The sequence below is a fragment of the Gracilinanus agilis genome, chromosome 1, assembly GCF_016433145.1.
Source record: "Gracilinanus agilis isolate LMUSP501 chromosome 1, AgileGrace, whole genome shotgun sequence".
In the NCBI taxonomy this organism is placed as follows: Eukaryota; Metazoa; Chordata; class Mammalia; order Didelphimorphia; family Didelphidae; genus Gracilinanus; species Gracilinanus agilis.
The window spans coordinates 597,850,101-597,870,790 of record NC_058130.1 but is presented as its reverse complement, the minus strand read 5'-3'; the positions used below and the strand labels follow the sequence as shown (position 1 = coordinate 597,870,790).

General features: G+C 37.8%; 1 protein-coding gene across 1 annotated transcript in view; it reads left to right on the top strand.

Moving 5' to 3' along the window:
• RNF144B (ring finger protein 144B) overlaps positions 1–20,690 on the top strand; it is a 205,903-nt gene that overhangs the window by 114,994 nt on the left and 70,219 nt on the right. The window contains exon 2 of the mRNA XM_044667471.1: positions 9,128–9,328. Within this exon, the coding sequence (XP_044523406.1) occupies positions 9,164–9,328 (165 nt within the window). The 5' untranslated portion in view covers positions 9,128–9,163. The remainder of the gene's footprint in view (positions 1–9,127; positions 9,329–20,690) is intronic.

Sequence of the window (20,690 nt, the reverse complement as noted above, 5' to 3'; positions counted from 1 at the left end):
TCCCTTGGGACCAATATACGGTAGTGATTCTAAGACAGAAAGTAAGGGTTTTAAAAAAATTAAGTCGCACAGGTAATAAATAAGTGTGAAAGTTGGGATTTGAACTTAAGCCCTCTGATTTTAGAGCCAATGTTCCTTGCTTTAAGCCAGTTTCTTTTTAAAACTGATTCATTCTCTGAATCACTAATTCTTCTTACTTTTCTCTGAATCCTTTATAATTTCTGTGTATCCTCTTTAAAATGTAGAGATGATAATTGGCTCAGCCAGCCACAGTGCTCTGACCGAAGTAGAGTATTCCTGAAGGATTACTTGCTGGATCTTGTATTAACAAGCAGTGTTAGTATAACCCATTTCAAATGACCTGTAATGTATGATTATCCTGTTTGATTGTTGAGTAGCATCTCGTTGCTGACTCATTGAACTTGTGGCCTGCTAAGACTTCCAGGGTTTTTCCTGACCAATTTAGGCCTATAAAGTGATTCCCCGACTATATATATATATTTTCATGTGGTTATCTTATGTTTATTTGAACTTTATCCTCTTTGTTTTCAAGGGACATAGTCTAGTTCCTCAAGGTTATCTTTGAATGTACATTCTATCCAGAGCAAGGTATTAACTTCTTTATTCAACTTAGGAGATCTCTGATCTATTTTGATTCTTCCATTTTATTCAGCTTTGTAACACCACCAAATGATAAATGTTTTAAAGAAACCATCATTTAAGGAATTCATATACTTTTGCATCATTGCCTGAAATGGAATCTGTGTTTGTATTGCCATCAGTTAACTTGTCTAGGTTCCCTTACTGTATGTGTTTACCTGGTTGCCCAATGTTAGCCATCATTTCCAGTGGTGATCTGCATACTGCCAGATTCAGTATATTTTGTTGGCTGAGAGCTTAGATTGAGGCTACCAACCACCAGCTAAATAAACCATTAGGTTGGGAGCAGAATAGACAACATCAGCAGTATCTACTCATTTTCAGATTGTGGCTACACTTTAGCAGGCTGCCAGTATGTCTCTGGAGGCCTGGCGTGAGTGTCCATAACTAAGCAAGGCTTGGACCTTCTCAGTTTTTATTTGCTATTGAATGGGAGGAGATAGCAATACATAAAGACTGTTATGGGAAGGTTCCAGGATTTGTATTATAGTTTGACTAAACGTGGTGGTGGTGCCTCTGTTGTGGTTTCCCCTTTTCCTCACACCTTCCTTTCTTGGAAAACTTCTAGTGCACTTTTCCAGTGGTGTGTTATCTCATCAAGTCTGTGATTCCAACTGCATCAGAGCTCTGGCAATGAACACTTTGTCTCATTAGAGAAAAATAGTCATGGCTTTCCCTTTCTTTGTCCTTCATTACTGAGTCACCCTTCCCATAATTTCCCAGGTCTGCCTAGAGATGAGACAGCTCTATGCATCATTTCATATTTCACTTGTCTTGGTACCCTATTTACAGTTAATGCAAAAAAAAAAAGGTTTGAATGCCTGTTCTCTGTAAGGTACTGGGGCTATGGAAATTTTGATAACTGGTGTGAAAAGATAAATGATCCTATTGCTCTCTTAAAGTGCCCTCTTTCTAAAGCACTATTTAAGAAAGAGTTTGTAAAATTTTCAGCACAATTATCCCATTATGGTATTATTCTGCACCCCCTCCCCTTATTATTATAGTTTTACAAGAAATTATCTACTTCTGATTTTGGCTAGTCTAACAGACTGCAGCTACATTGGTTAAAAATACTTCCAATGTCAGAACTCTCCCACCCACTGCATATTTTTGGGAGCATATTGCTTTTTTGGGTTGCCAGCAGAATATGAAAATTCCTTATACACCCTGTGCTTCCTGCCCTGCTTCTCAAGTGTTCCTTTCTTCAGCAGTCTTAATGCAAACACAGGAGAGAAAATGGTTTTCCTGTTCTCTCCTATCAGTGCTTGGCTCCTCTCATATAATGAGTACTTTATAGTACAGAAGACATTTATAGACATAGGTAGGACTGCTGGGGCTCCTTTTTAAAACATAGTACAAACTGGAAAAAAGCTGGCTTCTCTTCCTCACCTATTCCTCCCAATTTCCCCATTCCTCACTCCAAACAAAACAAAAACAAGAAAAGGCCAAACTTAGAGCAAGAGGTATTTAAGCATGTAGCACTTTTGCCATTGGAGATGAAATTTTTTCTGTGGATGTCCTTCTCAAACAATCAAGTTTAAGGGTTTTTTTCTTCCAAACCTTCCTCCAAATCTTATTCTTTAATGCTCAGATACTCATTTTCATTAGCATCTGACACAGAAACAGAGTGTATTGGGTCTAGCATAGCCTGTGGAACAGCATCATATAGTGAAGTGGTTTTCTATTTAGTGGTTTATGGTGATGATCCAAGGGATTCTATGTTAAAAATCTCTTAATGGAACCTTAAGCAGTAAATAATTGCCCACTTACGTTACAAATATATTTTTTCTCTGTAGCAACAAGCACGTGCATGTTTGAAGCATTATAAGTTTGTTTCTGTATTGATTTAAAACTAGTGTGATCATGTACACATTGTAAGCACTTCTTGAATAAATCTAAAAGAATATACATTAAATTACCCTGGGGGATTCACAGTGCATTTTTGTAGGTGAAGGGACTTTGTGGAACAAAAAATATTTGGGAACCACTCAGGTAATGGAACAAATGTTGGATTTGGTATCAGAATACCTGATCTGACTCTGACATTTACCACCCAGAGGAACCTGGGCAAGTCACCTCCCTGGGCCTCAGTTTCCTCAACTTTAAAATGAAATAGATTGGTCATATTACCCGTAAGGTCTTTTCTAGACCTGAGTGAATCTATGATCCTGTTATTGTTATTTTTGTTAATAAAGTTAAAATACTTATATAGAATTTTTTAGGCTTTTATGCCCTTTCTTTATAGCTGGCTTGGAAAAATAGGTAAAATACTATCCTCATATAATGAGAAAACTAATATCTAGATTTCGTATTGTGCTGTTTTGCAAATATCTCATTTTATCTTTCACAGCAACGCTGTGTGAGATAGGTGTTATTATTATCCGTACGTTGTAGATGAGGGAGCTGAGACTCTGAAATGTTATATCTAGGGTGGGATTTGAATCCAGGTCTCCTCACTCCAAATAGGGAGGTATTCTTTCAACTGTGGCACTTCCTCTACCTGACTTGTATTTATCTAACTTAAGAGTCAAATGGTGGTCAATAGTCATTTGTCTTGCTTTATATTCCTACTTTTAATACTGACCTAGTGCAGGGCAACTGGGTGGCTCAGTGGATTGAGAGACAGGCTAAGAGACGGGAGGTCCTGGGTTCAAATGTGATCTCAGATACTTCTTAGATATGTGACCCTGGGCAAGTCACTTAACCCTTATTTCCTAGCCCTTACTGCTCTTCTGCCTTGGAAAACATCCACATTATTGATTCTAGATGAAAGTTAAGGGTTTAAAAAAATACAGACCTTGTACTTGTGGATAAAAGATCTCAGTCTCACCACTCCAACGTGGAAGTACTTTTAACGCTGAACAAACAAATCGTTTTCCAAAGGATGGTTCTTTTGTTGAGAGAAAACTAAGAGAATGATGCTGTTTCTTCCTTCTGCTCCTGTTTCCTCTGGGTCATTGCTGATTATATATTGGTCTAAGATCATATATATAACTTCTCTTTCAATCTTCTCCGCCTGACTTAGAAATGAATGCCAAGAATAACTTTATTTTCTTCAAATCTCAGATTTGCAAGAGATCTCAGAGGCCGTCTAATCTAGCTCAACCATCACTTGTACATGGCTCCCCTGATATGGCCATCTAGAGTGTTCTAGACCTCTAAGGAAGGGGAACTCACTATGTCTTCAGGCAACCCGTTTGACTAATGGATATTTATTCTCCAGATTTTTCTGTGTTATATAAAACTCCTAGAGACAAAGGACAGCATTTAATGTATTTTTCATCATATTCAGGGCCTATAATTAAATGAAAAGGAATACTTCCTATAATTTCCAGAAAGCTTATAGATTTATGTGGCAAAATATAAGATTTTCAAGTATTAAAAATCTTAAATTTTTTTTCAGTTAGAACACTTTATCTTCTTCTTTAATTCTCTTCTTAGGATATCCATATTTTTAATGGTATATTTGAAAAAATTTCAGGTATACCTGGTATTTTTCATTTCCTTTAGCCATGCCCTCCCTGTGATGGACAGAGCTATGACTAATGTTTTGGTTTCCTTGAAAAGTTCTGTTAAGATTAAAATTCTCAGGAGACTGTATCTTAATTTATAATTATTTGTTAGATAATAATAAAGTGGACCAGAGAAAGAAAAGGTACCAACCATATATGGTTGGCTATTCCCTTTACAAGCATCCTCCCCCCCTCCCCGCCCAGCTGGCTGTGCCAGCTTCCAAGCCAGACCTCTCCTGGGCAGCCTAAGCCTGACAGCCTGACCAGGGTTCCAGATTGCTCTGGCACTCTTCTTGTTGCCTACCCCCCCCCCCCACCTCCCCATCCCCAGCCAGTTATTCCACCATACTATAGGTGCCAGTGCTCTCCTGACCTCCTCCTTTTCCCCATGGTTCCAAGACAAAAGAGCTCTGCTTCTTTTCCCAACAGTCCCGTTTTATACTCCTTGTGATGTCACTTTTCATAGCCCCTCCAACCTCAGTCTGGACCAGAGAAGGGTCTTTGGATTCCAGGAATCACCACTAGGTTCTTAGTTTGTTGGTTTGTTTGTTTGTTTGTTTGTTTGTTTGTTTGTTTGTTTTGTTTTAAACCCTTAACTTCTGTGTATTGGCTCCTAGGTGGAAGAGTGGTAAGGGTGGGCAATGGGGGTCAAGTGACTTGCCCAGGGTCACACAGCTGGGAAGTGTCTGAGCCCGGATTTGAACCTAGGACCTCCCGTCTCTAGGTCTGGCTCTCAGTCCACTGAGCTACCCAGCTGTCCCCTCCACTAGGTTCTTAAAACAGCTTCATCACATCTAAACAGTGTGTCCCAGCATTGTAGGGAGGATTCCATCCATTGCCTCAGAGAGATAGAGTTCAGAAGTAAAATCCTTTGCTTTAAAATCCAAATTTGTTTTGATAGGCTAATATTAAATTTTCATAGTTCACAAGCATCTTGCTAGGCAGAAGCAGTAGGACACTATGTTCTCCCTATGACACTGGCAAACTCTTTAGATATAGGAGAAGTTTCTGATAGTCCTCACTCTTTAAAAGTTATCAATGTATAAATAAAATCTCATTTTCATTTCTGAATATTTGCCTTCCTCTTCCCCCAACTAGCAAGTCATCCTTTGTAATAAAAAAAAAGAAAAATACAAAGGAAGGAGAGAGCAAAGATATCAAAACTAACACACACATTGATCAAGTTTGACTATGTGCAATGGTCCACATCCATAGTTCTTCACCTCCCAACAAAAGGGAGCAAGGTATATTTTTGAGTTAATTCTTAGGGGCCAACATTGGCTATTATTACTTTTTTTAAAACCCTTACCTTCCATCTTAAAATGAATACTGTGTATTGATTCCAAGGCAGAGTGGTAAGAGCTAGGGAATGGGTGTTAAATCACTTGCCCCGCAGGGTCACACAGTTAAGAAGTATCTGAAGCCATGTTTGAACCCAGACTCTCCTGCCTAGCTTTCAAGCCACTGAACCATCTAGCCGTCCCCTTGGCTATTATTACAAATGAGCATTCAGATCTCCCCCCACACCCCATATATATTAATGTCATTATGTGTAATGTTTTCCTGGTTCTGCTTATTTCACCCTACATAAATCACACAAGTCTTCTCGTACTTCTGTGAATTCTAAATATGCAACCATGGAGATTGTTGCTCAGTCGTTTCAGTCATGTCCTACTCTTTATAACCCCATTTGGGGTTTTCTTGGCAAAGATATTGGAATGGTTTCCCATTAACTTCTCCAACTCATTTTACAGATGAAGAACTGAGGCAAACAGGATTAAGTGACTTATGCAAGGTCATGTAGCTATCTTGTGTCTGAGGCCAAATATGAACTCAGGAAGATGAGTCTTCCTGACTCTAGCCAGGTCCAGCCCTCTATCCACTGGGCCACCTAGCTGTCCCTCAGGAGGAGTGGTATTCTATTATATTCACATATGTTGGGCAAGCCCCCAGTTGTTGAGTACCTGCTTTGTTTCCATTTCTTTGGAACCTTAAAAAATCCAGCTGCTTTTTTTTCCTATTCCCTATTTAAGAATCTTAAGTAAAGAAATCTTTCCCATTATATATGTGCATACCAGGATTGTTTATTTTGATATGCTAGGTAGGATATGTCTTTTGCAAGTGGTGAAGATGCTCATGGAAAAGACTAAAGAGCAGTGACACACATAGGGTATCTTTCATGAAAATGAAGCTTTCTTGTAATAAGTAAAATAAGTGGTAGCTTCCTGACTGGGTGCAGTCAGTGATGAGAATTACGATCTATATTCATTCTCTCCACCCATAACTGACTCAAGAGAACCTTAAAGAAAATTGCAAACCTCTAAGTGCTGGATTTGATATAGAGATTGAGTTACACTGGAATGATAAGTAGAAGTTTAGTTAAATAGGATGTTCCTTATCGAATGGCTACTACTATAAAACATTTACTTGTAACGGAAATGATTAAAGTAACTTTTGACCTCAGGGTTTGAACTAACCTTACACGTCTACATGGTAACGTGCCCTTCGCATGTAAGATTTTTATTTTAGACCTTCAAATTTTTTATTTTAGACCTTTAAAATATTTTAGACCTTCAAAAGTTGCTGAGGGACTTGCATGCATGATTATCGGGGGGATCTGAGCTAAGCATTCCATTATTAGGTTCTCTTGTTCCCATTTTCCATGGTGTCAGATTTGGGGGAGTCCCTTTTGGCTTGGCTCAGGCCCCATTTGTGTTTTCTGTGGGTGCACCTTAAGTTACTAAGCTTCATTTCCCCCACAGGAAATGGAACTGACTGGTTACCAGGAGGTATTTGAGTACTACATGTACATTGTGGTAATCACAGGTTGAGGGAATGAAGGATGAAAGCCTCTTTTCCCCAGCTCTTTCATCACCGCCTCTCACTATTCTACTATTCTAAACTATAATACTTTCAAGTAGTCCCTAACTAGGGGTTTAATATTGGGCAAGGCATGTCACTTTTCTGGACCTCAGATTTCCAATATATAAACGAAGGGGTTGGACTGGATGGTTCCTTTCATTTGTAACATTTGATATTGCCTTAGGAGTTAATGGAGTACTGGTGTCACTCAAATAGAAATGAACTATACAGAAGTGTTAGAAAGCCAAATGTTAGCATGATCTATATTTATTGTATTTTTATTTATTTTAAAAATATTTCCCAATTATTTTTTTAATCTGGATCCAGCTGTATTTGGAGTGTTATGGGCCTTGTGTGTGATGCCTCTGGAAGACTGGATGGGGCACTGGATTTGAAGGCAAAAGATTTAGGTTCAAATATTTCCCTAGACACTGTGTGACCCTGGGAAGATACTTCATTGTGCCTTAGTTTTCTCAGCTGTAAAATGAGAGGATTGAACTTGCTGGTCTCTAAGGATTCGTCCAGCACCAAATCTATTATGCTATTCTCCATTATTCAAGACATTCTTATTAACAGATATGAACATTTCTGACAGCTGCCCTTTGGGGGCAATGTACATTTCTGCCCAAAGGGGTTCTTAAAGCAGAATGAAAAAACAAAAACAGAACAAAACAACCCTCAGTTCTTGAGAAATGTGTGCAAGGTCTTAGTTATTACAAAATGAAAAGTTTTAAGTATCTAAAAAAAGATTTAGGCTTTAGTTGGATGACTAAATTAAAAAAAATTTTAGCTTTTAAAAAACAATAAGAAATTTGGGGATTTAAAATTTTAATGCCTTATACAGCTTGCAGTTATTATCAGATGTGAAAATTTTAGAAAAACATGAAGAGAAAAATTATTTTTAGGATTCCTTGATATATTTCCCCAGATCTTTTTAAATATAATTCAAAAAAAAAAAAGCCCACCAAATTTAAACTAGTCTCTTAAATTCCCCTTTTACACATGCTCTTTCCTCCTTTTAGCTCAAGTGTATCTTATTTCAGTAATACTGTATAGGGGGCAGGTTTCCAAAGCAGAATTGGGCTATCAGACTCTAGTCAGTGAAAACTGGGGAACTACAGAAATTATCTTTATTTCTCTTGAATGCAATTATTTGGAATGGAATAGATAAAATGGAATTGTTCTTATGTTCTCTGTATGGCCCTTGAATTCATTGCATCTACAAGCTATCTACATATACTCAATGAACTATTATCAGAGAGTAGTTTCATTATAGAAAGAACAGTAGTAGAGACACCCAGAATTTTACAAGAGACAAAAGTCTAAGAAAGAAACCAGCAGTTAAACCCATTATCTCAGTTATCTGTATAGAAAAGATAAGAAACAAGGTGATATTGCCCTAAAACTGAACCTCAGAGATCATATACTCCAGCCTTCTCATTTGACCAGTGAGGGACTTGAGGTCAAGGAGGGTCAAATTAGTCTGTTGTAAAATGTCAGTAAACATTTTATTAGTGCCTACCTATGCTTCAGGCACTATATTATCCATGAGGATAGGAAAAGACAGAAGTGACTTGCTTCAGGTCACACAGGTGGTAAGTGATAGAGTTGGGAGTTCAGTACTGTGCCACATTGCTTTGTTAACTGCTATGAATGTATATATACGTAATCTCTAGGCTCTTCCCTCTTCAAATAAAACTTTATAAGGTACATAATGTCTCCAGACATGCCTTAACTTTGTTGTGTGTTTTTCTGTCGTGTCTGACTCTTTGTGACTCTATTTGAGGTTTTGTGGGTAGAGCTCCTGGAATGGTTTGTTATTTCCTTCTCCAGTTCATTTTACAGAGGAGAAAACTGAGGCAAACAGAGTTAACTGATTTGCCCAGGGTCACACAGCTAATAAATGTCTGAGGTTGGATTTGAACGCGAGAGGAATCTTCCTGACTCCAGATCTGGCATTCTATTCACTGAGTCACTTAGCTGTCCTAACTTTATGTAGTACATATTTAGATTGGGGGTTCTTTATGGGAGCCTGGCCAGGGTTATTTTGAGAAATTTGGATAAAGTATTTAAGTTCTGAAATCTGATTTCAGGGATTAAGAAGACCAAAGAAGTGGCCAGACATACTGATGGGCTCTGTGGGTGAGCTCTGCTATCATACCATAACAATGGAAAAACCAGCAACTGGAGAACTGGCCTTGGATCCTTTGGTCACTTGCAAGCTCTGCCTTTGTGAATATTCTGTGGACAAGATGACCACTCTTCAGGAATGTCAGTGCATTTTTTGTACATCGGTGAGTTTCCTTGACCTTTTGATCAAAGCAACTTTTATTATAATTTTGAGCAGAAACTTCAGTATCTTGTTGTTGAAGGCTAGGATCTTCTGGGATCCAGTCTCCATCTGAAGTCCTCCAGGGATGGGAAATTCCCTGCCTTACAAGGTAGCCCATTCCACATTTGGACAGTTTTGACTATTAGAAATATAAATTTTTAGAAGGAAGTGTTTTTAATAGTGGAATCACACCTACCATATTTATTTCATTCTTTTAAAAAAAACAAAACCCTAACCCTACAGTTTTAGAATCAATACTAATATTGGTTCCAAGGCAGAAGAGCAGTAAGGGATTAAAAAAAAAGGGGGGGGTCAGATTTGAGAAGTTAATAGCTTTTTAAAAGTATGCTTCTCAAACAGCTATTTAAGGGCATGAGAATGAGATTTAGATTTCTTAACCATGGCTTGACATACATTAAATGACCGGCCCCTGGCTAACAATAGCGTGTACTAAATAACAATGGTAAAGAAAGTATTGTTTGGAATCTTACAAATCTCATCTAAAAAGCTTTCAAGTAAAAATGAATGGATATAGTTATAGCTATCTACCAGAAAGTAGCTTCAAAGAACACCAATAGAGACACACAAAACTTTACAAGAGAAAAAAAATCCAAGAAAATAACCAGCAGTTAAGTATATTATCTTGGATGTCTATGTAGAAAGTATGAGTAAAAAGCAAAGTGAAATAAAGATCCTAAGCCAGAGAGGCATATTTTACTCTAAAGCGATTTCTGAGTCTTTGGGGATGAGACTTGTAGCTGAAATATGGCTTGGAAAGATATGTATTTATCTAAAGGAAATATTATATATTTATATGATATAATATATATGTCAGCATATATTATAATATATTATTATAAACAATAAGTAAATAATAAAGGAACATAGAAAAATAGGCAAAATGTGAGTAAAGCAGAACTCTGCCTTAAAGGTCCATGCCACGCAATCTAAAAACTACAGTTGGGAGAGCATTTAGTTTAATATCAAAAGACGCAGGAATGAAGTAATATTGTCACTGGAATATCCTATGAATTAGTGATCTCCAGAATGGTGGGGTGGGGAGAGAAGACATGGCCCTTAGGGAGTCCATGGCTTGAATCAAGGGGTTTGATTCACTAATCAGAGGTTAGGATGACAAGTGGTAATGGTGGAACCTACTTTCCAACAATTGCATCTAGAATAAGAATTCTCTAACATTGCCTCAGTCTACCTTCTCCATCCTGTAGGAGCTTTCATCTTCATCCATTCTTTTTTTTTTTTAAACCCTTAACTTTGGTGTATTGTCTCATAGGTGGAAGAGTGGTAAGGGTGGGCAATGGGGGTCAAGTGACTTGCCCAGGGTCACACAGCTGGGAAGTGGCTGAGGCCGGGTTTGAACCTAGGACCTCCTGTCTCTAGGCCTGACTCTCACTCCACTGAGCTACCCAGCTGTCCCCATCTTCATCCATTCTTAGCTGAACATCAGCTCAGTGGATGTTCTCCTGATAACTGTGGCAGGTGTACCTTAGAGGTCAAGTCTGACTTGTAGCAGTAGAGACCACCAAGGAAGATCTGGGCCTCCCTTCCTGACCTTTTCATTTTTGGTGGGTTAGATTGCATCTGGAGAATGATCAGGTTGGGTGGCTTGGATGGATTCTGACCTGGATCCCACATTATCATGATACTATCTTCCTATCTCATCAGTAACCTCAGTCATCCCTGTTTCAAATATCCTTATTATTGTTAAAGTTCAATGCCTTCTTCTTTCCAGTCATTGAGGTTTTCACAACCTCATAGTCATCTTTATTTCTTCTTCCTCATTCCACATATCCAAGTAGTTGCCAGATCTAGCCATTTGTATCTCTGTATCTCTTAGGTACATCTCCTTCTCTCTAGTTACACAGTCACTAGCCTACTTCAGGCCCTCATTACCTTTGATTTGAACTATTGCAAGAGCCTCCTAATTGGTCTCTTCCCATGAAACTTTTACTCTGACTCCTTCTTTCACCTTTCCTAAAGCCTAGGTCTGACCCGGCCACTCCTCCCACTCAATGAATTTTCATGGTTTCTTATTGACTTCAGAAGCAAACATTATTTGTTTTTTATCTTATTCTTTTAACACATCTATCTTTTTCAAGAATTTATTTATTTAAACCCTTACCTTCTGTCCTAGGATTGAAGTATTGATTCTGAGACAAAAGATCGGTAAAGGGTAGGCATTTGGGGTTAAGTGACTTGTCCAAAGTCACACAATGGGGGGTTAGAGGGAGTCTGAGGCCAGATCAGGCTCTCTATCTACTGTGCTACCTACTTGCCCCATAATATATTTTTATCTTAGTTTATAATGTACATAGATATGATTTATGAATAGTAAATATACATATCGGGGCTATATGTTCAAAAATTTTATTTTATTGATAATGCTGTGGGATGAAAAAAGTTTAGAGATCATTTCTCTGAATAGTCTGTCCGAATGAGGGAGTAAATGAAGAATTGGGAAACAGGAAACAGATCACAAGTTTCCTCTGTGGAGGTGCATGACACAATAGTGGTAAGGAATTTTAATTATCTTGACGTCTGCTTAAGTGTTCTTTGCTCAAAACCAAACCACTAACCATTTATTGGCTTGCTTTGGTTATAGTTTCTTCCTTTAAAAGGCAGAAGAACAAAAACCAGAGTAATTTATTTTGGATCTAATTCTCCTTAATATGGAGGAATTGTTTACTGTTGCAGGACTGGGTGGAGAAATGACCATTTCCTCATTAGATTTGTTACAGAAAAGGAGAAGAAAGCCAGGCATTGCTAGATTTTTAGAGAACAGGTTCCAAAGAATTCATGGGAAGAATAGGTAGGGTCAATCCAGGGAAGATGGGAAATTCTCAAGATTGAAATTTTGAAGCTATCAAGAAAGGTATAGTGTTTAACCAAAGGGATAATAGGCCTGTTGGAAATGTTTCTTAGAAGTATTGTTTGAATTTTACTTGGAAGGCAGTAAGCATAAAGAGCCTACTCTGTGCCAGGCACTAAATGCTGAGAATACAAAGAAAGAAAAACAAAAACAAAGTCTCTGCCTTTAAAGAGCCCATATTCTAATGGAAAATGCAACAAATAAAAAATATTATAAAAGGAATGTATGCAATGTAAGTGGATCTTGGAGGGAAGACACTAGTAGGGGAAAATGGATTGAGTTGGGAACAGGGACCAGGAAAGGCCTCTTAAAGAAGCTGAGATTTGAAATGAAATCTTTTAGGAAATCAAAAGAAGTAGAAGTGAGGAAGGAGAACATTCTAGGCCTGGAAGACATTCAGTGAAAAGGGACAGAATTAGGAGATAAGAAGAGTATCAAATGCAAGGAATGGCAAGCAAGCCAGTGTTCCTTGCTTGTAATTAATATGGAAGGGTTTAAAAAGGCCAAATTGTGAAGGGCTTTGAAAAGGATTTCATATTTGATTCTGGAGGTAACGGGAAGCCACTAGTGTTTGAATTTGGAGGAAACATGGTCAGATCAGGAAGATCAATTTGGCAGTTGAAGGTTTTAGTTGAGGAGAGAGTTGAGTCAGGAAGAAACTTAGAAGGCTGTTTGGATAATCCAGGCTTGAAGCAATGAGGTCCTGAGCCATCAGGACATCTGTGGGAGAGTTGAAGAGACTGATAAAGAGACATGCTGTAAAGGTAGAAATGAGACTTGGTAACAGATGATGGGCAAGGATGACACTGAGGTGCCTGAAAGGATGTTAGTGACAGTAAAAGGAGAGTCTTGAAGTGCAGAGAGTTTCAGAGGAACAATAGTGAGTTCTGTTCTGGAAATGCTGATTTTTGAGAGGTGTAAGGGGCATCTAGTTTGAGAGGTCCAACAGGCAGTTAGTGATGTGACCTTGGAGCTTCAAAAGAGAGACAAGGACTGGATATGTAGTCCTGGGAAGCATCTCAGATGGACTGAGTGACATGAAAATATCAGACTTGGGACAATGTCTCAGGTTTTCTGTGTCCTTATTGGAGTTATTGTCATGTTCTTCTTTTCCTTGAAACAAAAGACTCCTTCTGAATCACTTACTAAACTCAAATGGAAACTTTTTCCAGAGCAGTTACAGATACTGAAAGCAGGAAGTAGACTGGATGTTTTATGATGAAACAGCCATACAGAGTTGGAGGCAATGTTAAATCTGATTAAGTTGATTCTAATTCTAGAAAGTAGAAGCAATGCTGTATTGTAACTTAGGTTCACCAGAAGGTAACAGTGATGCTTACTGTTTTCAAAACTGGCTTGTTCCTCATTTTTTAAAAATGCAACAGAATTTCTTCCTAGTTTTGCTTCAGCAGCTTAGGGGTGGGAGTTCATGAAATTAGAATATTTAAACTGCCCAGTTTGAGATATCAGAGAACATCCTTCTTGTTGCTGAAAACTCAAAGCTGATTTATCTTTTCTACTTCTTTTTTGGTTTTCTTCCAGCTAAGAACTTGCTGTACCTATAAAAAATTAACCTTTCCCTATTTCTTCTAGAACCTTTTTTTTTGCCAAAGTAAGTACCCATCATTTGGGGTGGGGCAGTGTGTGTGCTTGGACTAGAGAGGCAAAAGGTGCTCTTAGGGAGGTTCATCAGGAACATACATTTTTCTTGTCCTCCATCATCCCTTTTTTTTGCAGCTCAAAGAATAAAACCACACAATCATGCACATTAAACTCTTCACTTCAGACTCAGACTTGCATATGATAGGAAGTGCTTAGATATTCCTTTGACTCATGAAGAAATAAATGTAACCATGCTTATAAAGGTACAATAAGATGGCAACCTGGTAGGATTAGCAGAGTTGTGAGGAGCAAGAAGATGAGAATGCACTCCTTTTTGGTCATATCAATAGACAAGAACCCTCACATTCCATTTAGTGACATCTAGGTGGCCTAGTGGATAGAGAGTCAGAAAGATTTCAGTTCAATTCTGTCTCATACTTTCTATGTGTAACCTTAAGAAAGTTGCTTAAACTTTTAGCTTCAGTTCTATTTTATGTACAATGGGAATAAAATAGCAACTACTTCACAGCTTTGTTGTGAGGATTAAATGATATATTATATGTAAAGGTCATTGCAAACCCTGAAATTCCATATTAATGTTAGCTATTTATAAAATTTTTGCTGTTCAGTCTGTGTAATTAGAATCTGCTCCCCAGGACTCTAAATCCCAGCATCCCAAAGATTTAGAGTCCTGGGGAGCAGCTTCTAATTACACAAGTCCTTTCAGTTGTGTCTGACTTTTCATAACCCCATTTGGGGTTTTCTTGATAAAGGTAATGGGGAGTAGCTTGCCATTTCCTTCTCCAGCTCATTTTGTAGATGAGGAAACTGAGCTAAACAGAGTTAAGTGACCTGCCCAGGGCCATGCAATTAGTTTGTATGTGAGGCCAGATTTGAACTCAAGAAGATGAGTCTCCCTGACTTCAGGCCAGAGGCTCTATCCACTGTGCCACCCGGCTTCCTGTTTATAAAATAGTATTTAAACAAAGGAAATTTGTCTTAAGATGTTAAAGTGAACCATGGTCTGACTATATATTGTACTTACAGTTTTAGTATATAGTATATTATATAGTAGTCCTAGTAAACAATATAGTTCTTTATATACTGTAGTTAGAGTCTTAGAACTATATGTGCTTCCATAGTTTTTCATGAAGTTTTAAAGATATTCCATCTTGACCATCCGATAGGGAAATGGGGGACTAGGCTTTTTGTCTCTCCATCTCCTTCCTTTTGGATCTCAATCACTGAATTTTTATAAAATTAGGATTTAGAAATCATCTAATCTCTCCCAACATGATATTTCTAGCAGTCTACTCTGATATTCTCTGGGAGATAAATAAATACTTGCCAAATCTCCATATCTCTAGTGACATCTTTCTCATCCTTTTAGACCCTAAATTAAGTGCTTTCTCTTTCATAAAGCCTTCATTGATTTATTCATATCCTTTCCTCCTTTCTTCCTTGCTTCTTTATGACCTTCCTTTCTTCCTTTCTCCTTCCCCTCCTCCCTTCCTCCTTTCTTTCTTTTATTTCTTCATTCCTTCTGCCTTCTTTACCTCTCTTCTGTCTTTCCATTATTCCCTCCCTTTTTCTTTCTTTGCTTTTTTTTGTATTCCTTCTCAGCTCTTTGCACATAGTAGGTGCTTAGTATTTTCCAAAAATGAATGTTTAATGGTTAATAATGCATGTACTTATAATGTTTACAAAATAGGACTATATTAAATCATTTCCTATAGATAAAATGCTGTACTAATTTTTATAAAACCTCTAGAGAATGTATATAAGGAAATGATTTTTATAATTGTGTAAGGCTCTAGTTCTTCATTAAAAGAACTGGGAAATTATGTAATTCTTGAAGATATTTACCAGTGAAACTTGTTATTGTGATTGCTGTGACAGCTTACCACCAATATATAATGAATATTAGGGAATGGTGGAGTATTAGTCATATCAAAAAATGTGACTTTGCCTGCTCTAGTGAAATCTTGGATATTTTTATATTAAACTGTATTAACTCTTTAGACTTGTTGCACAGCCTGTGAAGTACATTATTTCTTGATTACTGAGGAAAACGTCCTACAATCATGTATTTTTCATCAAAGATTTTCATATCCTGAAATGACACAATCCACACAAAAAGCCTTACCAACACTTTTCTCAAGATTAATCTGTAGACAAGTTTCAAAAGATTAGTTTCCACCAAGCAGCAGATGTGATATGCAGTCCAGTTCTTTCTTTGCCATGGGTGCCATAGGGTTTTCTGAAAGGAAGGCTTGAAAATTGGAGCAGAAGTGAAAGAAGAGACCCAAACTTCCTCCTGGGACTTAGTTATCAAAGCAGGGAGAACTTGTTAGTCGGCTCTCTTGTGAGCAATGATTTGCCTTGCTGGTTTGTTTTGGAAGTGATTTCTATCAGCTGTGAGTTAAGGGAAAAATGAAAACTGTGTTGCTTGTTTTCATAACCTAGATAATTTCACCTGAAAAGAGTTGGTATGTTTGGGTTTGGCCTCTTTACCCTTCAGATTAAAGACAGGATGTGCCGAACAAAAAGAAAATAAGGACCAGCCATATCCTCGGCTTTTTTCCATTACATCTTATTGGCACTGAGTAGTTAAACTCCCTTTCTCTTTAGGTCTCCAAGCCAAATGGGTTTTCCAATGTTTTAAGAGTGAGAGGAAATATAAAATATTTCAGACTGAACCCTCCTCCCCTGAGACTTGTTGGGAGACCTTTAAGAAAAGCCCACGTTCTGTCTTTAAGAAGTTGTTATATTGGGATATTGGCTCCCACCTCTCCCCCCCACCCCCATTTTGGTTTGTTTTGATGGGCAACTTTTAGCTGAAGTAAAACTAAGGTCCTAGGAACTTGTCCCTGGTCTTTCTAGTCTTCTAAATGACTTCTCTGTCAAGAAAATAGCACTCTGTTTACCCATTTTCCTTCCCACTTTAATTGGATAAGATATTTATCACTTGGATGCCTTTTCTGTCCTAAGTATACCACAATGGCACATTCATACAGAGCTATTTTACATTCTAAGAACATATTTAGGAAAAAGGGGAGGAAAAGTAATTATTTAAAAAGATTTCTGACTACTTCATGATAACTGTTCTAACACTGAATAGTCAAAGTCACCTACCCCCAGCCTAACTATTATCCCAGGGAATTCTAAGTCTAGCAATTAAGAAAAGATAAGAATTTCTATGCTGAGGTTCACATGCCAGTAAACTAAATAAAAATTGTACATTCGAGTGAATGAGACTATTCAGGCCAAAGTGTGGATACAAGCATCATGCCAGCTGAACTACCAAGTCTGGAGGCTAATGGAAGGTGTGACACTAAAAACATAACATAAAACCAATAATACTTTGAAGGTAAATGATATGTCAGGTGATTCCATTGAGCATATGAAGCACAGATGGATCAGTGTAACAAACTACCATCTTTGTTGCTTAGGCATAAGAAAAAGAATATAATGATCTTCCTGTTTCCTTTTAGAATTTTAAAATGAATGCTTATGGTAGTTTCAACATTTTATACTTCCAAAAAATGAATTTTGAGATACTTTTTCCTCCCCATTAGATAAGTGTCTTTAAATACTTTATAATTGAATTCTCAGCTAACAAATTCCTCTTCCCTTCACTCTTTCTTCTTCATGGCCCATTTATTCCTCAAGTCCAATTCTATCCTTTCCCATCCTTATCCAATGGTAATCATAAAATAGATTTGGAAGGGACCTTAAAGGAAACCTAGTCTTACCCCTACCTTATAACATACTCTATACAATATTTCCAACAATGGAGGAGAGGGATCATTCATCCTCTAACTGAAGAAGGCCTTTAATTTTAGAGAATATAGTCCATTTCATTTTTGGACACCTATAATTGTTAGAGCCTTCTTTTATTTTAGGTGGGAATTTGCATCCCTGTAACTTCTTCCCATTGGTTCTATTTCTGTCCTTGTGGACCAAGATGTTTGAGATGCCTTTTCCATATGTTAATCTTTCAAATATCTTAAGAAAGTAATATCATTCCCACTACATCTTCTCTTCTCTGGACTTACTGTTCTCCAGTCCCTTGATGGATTCCCAAAACTTCTGGCTCTCCTAACTAACTTGTACTTTGTCTCTCCCTGCTAGATTGTGAGCAGGAACTGATTTTTGTTTTTCTTTATATCTCCAGTGTGTACCACAGTACTTGGCATATTGTAGGCACTTAATAAATGCTTGTCATCTGACTCACTCTCCTAATCTCTTTCCTCTGGACCTACTCTTTGTTGCCAATATTCTTTTTTTTTTAAAGTTTTTTAAAATTTTAAAATTTTTTAATTTTGTATTGCCAATATTCTAATGAGAATGTAGAACTTAGTAGTGAAAATGAATGAGTAACACAGACTCAAGCACTGTAAGCGTTGATCATCTTGCCTTATTTTACTAGCTTGGCAGTCAAGTTCCACACAATGAATTTCTTTAAAATATTTTTTAAAATGTTAATTAGTATATTCTTGTTTTCATATTGGAATCATTTCCCAATATATATCTGGCCACCTCCACCCAGGGAGTCAGCTACACACCAATCAACACGTGACTATTGTATCATAGCTTGTAGATAGATTGTACATAGATCATGTATAAAATAGGATAGTGAAATTAGCCTAAGGCATTGTAACAGTTTAGTGTTAAGGTTAAGAGTTAGTGTAGTCAATTCATAGATTACTAGGTTGCTTAGTGATAGAATTTAAACTGCATTGGCAGATTTTTCTTTGACAAAGTTCTTTGTGAAAGCCTCGGCTGAAATTGTGCTAATGGAAGATTTATAGTTAAAGTTATTTTTGCACGGTGATAAGCATAGTTAGAGAATTGTTGTATTAGTCTAGAATTGTAAGAAAGGGTAATAGTAGGAGTAGGTTTATTGATTTTTGGTATGTTCTTATGTTCAACATTTGCATTTCGTTTCCTGTAGTCATTTTTGTAAACCCTAATCCATAACCTATATCTTTCCTGGGGAATACCCTAGTCTAGGAATAGTTAGATAGGAGTAAAATAGCATAGAGTAGAGGGAGATTTTTATTTTGGGGGGATTAGAAAATACCATAGAGTAAGAATATAATTAAGGTAAGTATTAAGATTCACGAGCACCGACTTGGGAAGGTCGGGCATCTGTGGAAGGGGACGAGAGGAAGGAATGGATTTCTGACACGGGTATGCCATGGAATGCAGGAGGCAGTGAGAAGAGGCCAAAGGTCATTTGGACCCCTCAATCAAGGGGCTGCTGGGAAACTTAACAGACGTTTGGGGGAGTCTGGTCTTGGACTCTGAAGGAGAGCCAGCTCTCAGAGACTTCTGGAGGACTGGAAATTTCCCTGATAGCTGTGATTCCCAACTGCTCAAAGAAGCCATTAGCCTGAAGACATCTTTCTGTGCTAGGCTGAGGGAATACCTGTGTAAATCAGATCAATGGCCATTTACCTCAAAGGGGTCACCCTGAGGGGGACTGAGTCATGCCTGAAAGACCCATCTGTCCAATACCGGCCAATCCTAGAGCCTAAACTTTATTCTTATTAGCCTAGGATAGCTAGGATAGAAATATCAACAGGCAGAGAGGGTTCAGGCCATCCCCCGCTTGGCCAAGGGCTGAGAGGTATTGACTACTGATCAAGACCTTCAGTGAGGGAACTCCTATTACCCTCTTCCCCAAACCTTGTCCATTGTTACCTTGTCATTAGACTTCAACAAAACATTTTTGGAAAGCAGTCAGATTTATTAACAGAAGAAGATCAAAGGGAGATTGGTGGGTGGAGGTTTTTCCCCCGGAGGGAGAGCTCTCACAGACTCAGGTCAAGTCAAACCTCCTGAGTTGCTCGCCATTGCGCTCGCTCTCTCTCTCTCTCTCTCTCTCTCTCTCTCTCTCTCTCTCTCTCTCTCTCTCTCTCTCTNTCTCTCTCTCTCTCTCTCTCTCTCTCTCTCTCTCTCTCTCTCTCTCTGGTAGTTGTTTTCTTCAGAGGAGTTCACCAAAGGAGGGCTAGGTTAAACCAAAATTTCCTAGCCAGACGTCTATCCTTTCCTCCTGAGGTGTTCACTATCCTCATATAAACTGCTGCATCATCTTGCCCACCATCCTTTATCTAGTGGCAGAAGGTAGCCATTTGTTCTCTATCCAAGGAGGGGAAATACCCTAACAGGTCAAGTTACCCAAATCACTTGACACCAGTCATGTCATTTATAACAACAACCTGAAGTTTTTCCCTACCTTTCTACACTATGTCTTGTAGACAGTAGATCCTCTGCAAAGAATGGAGGGAAACACATCCTCACATACTCTATTTTTATTTAGGGCCATTTTTGCAATTATATAGTGTTCAATTTCTATTTTGTTGCTGTATTTTTCCATTTTTATTGTTAGACAGTAAGTATTCACTAAATGCTTATGATGTGCCAGACACTGAGAATATCGACAGAGTAAGTCACACTGATTGGTTCTCTTAAAAATTTTTTTAATAGTGTAACCTTTAATATTCAGCTCATCTATCCATTTTGACATTATTGTAGTATATGGTGTAAGATACTGGTCTATACCTAATTTCTGCCAAAATTTTCTTTTTTTCCCCTGTAGCTCTTTTTAACTTCTACTCAAAGTACTTTCTATTCTGGATTGATCAAATATCCTACATTATCTTTTATTTTCATTCTTAACTTTGCATCAAGTAATCTTAGGTAATTATCTGACCTTATTTAGAGTAGATTTCTAAACCTTTTTATGTCATGGACTCCTTTGGCAGTCTAGATGTCATCTATGGAACCCTTGTCAATAATGTTCTTTTAAAACAAATTATAATTAAAG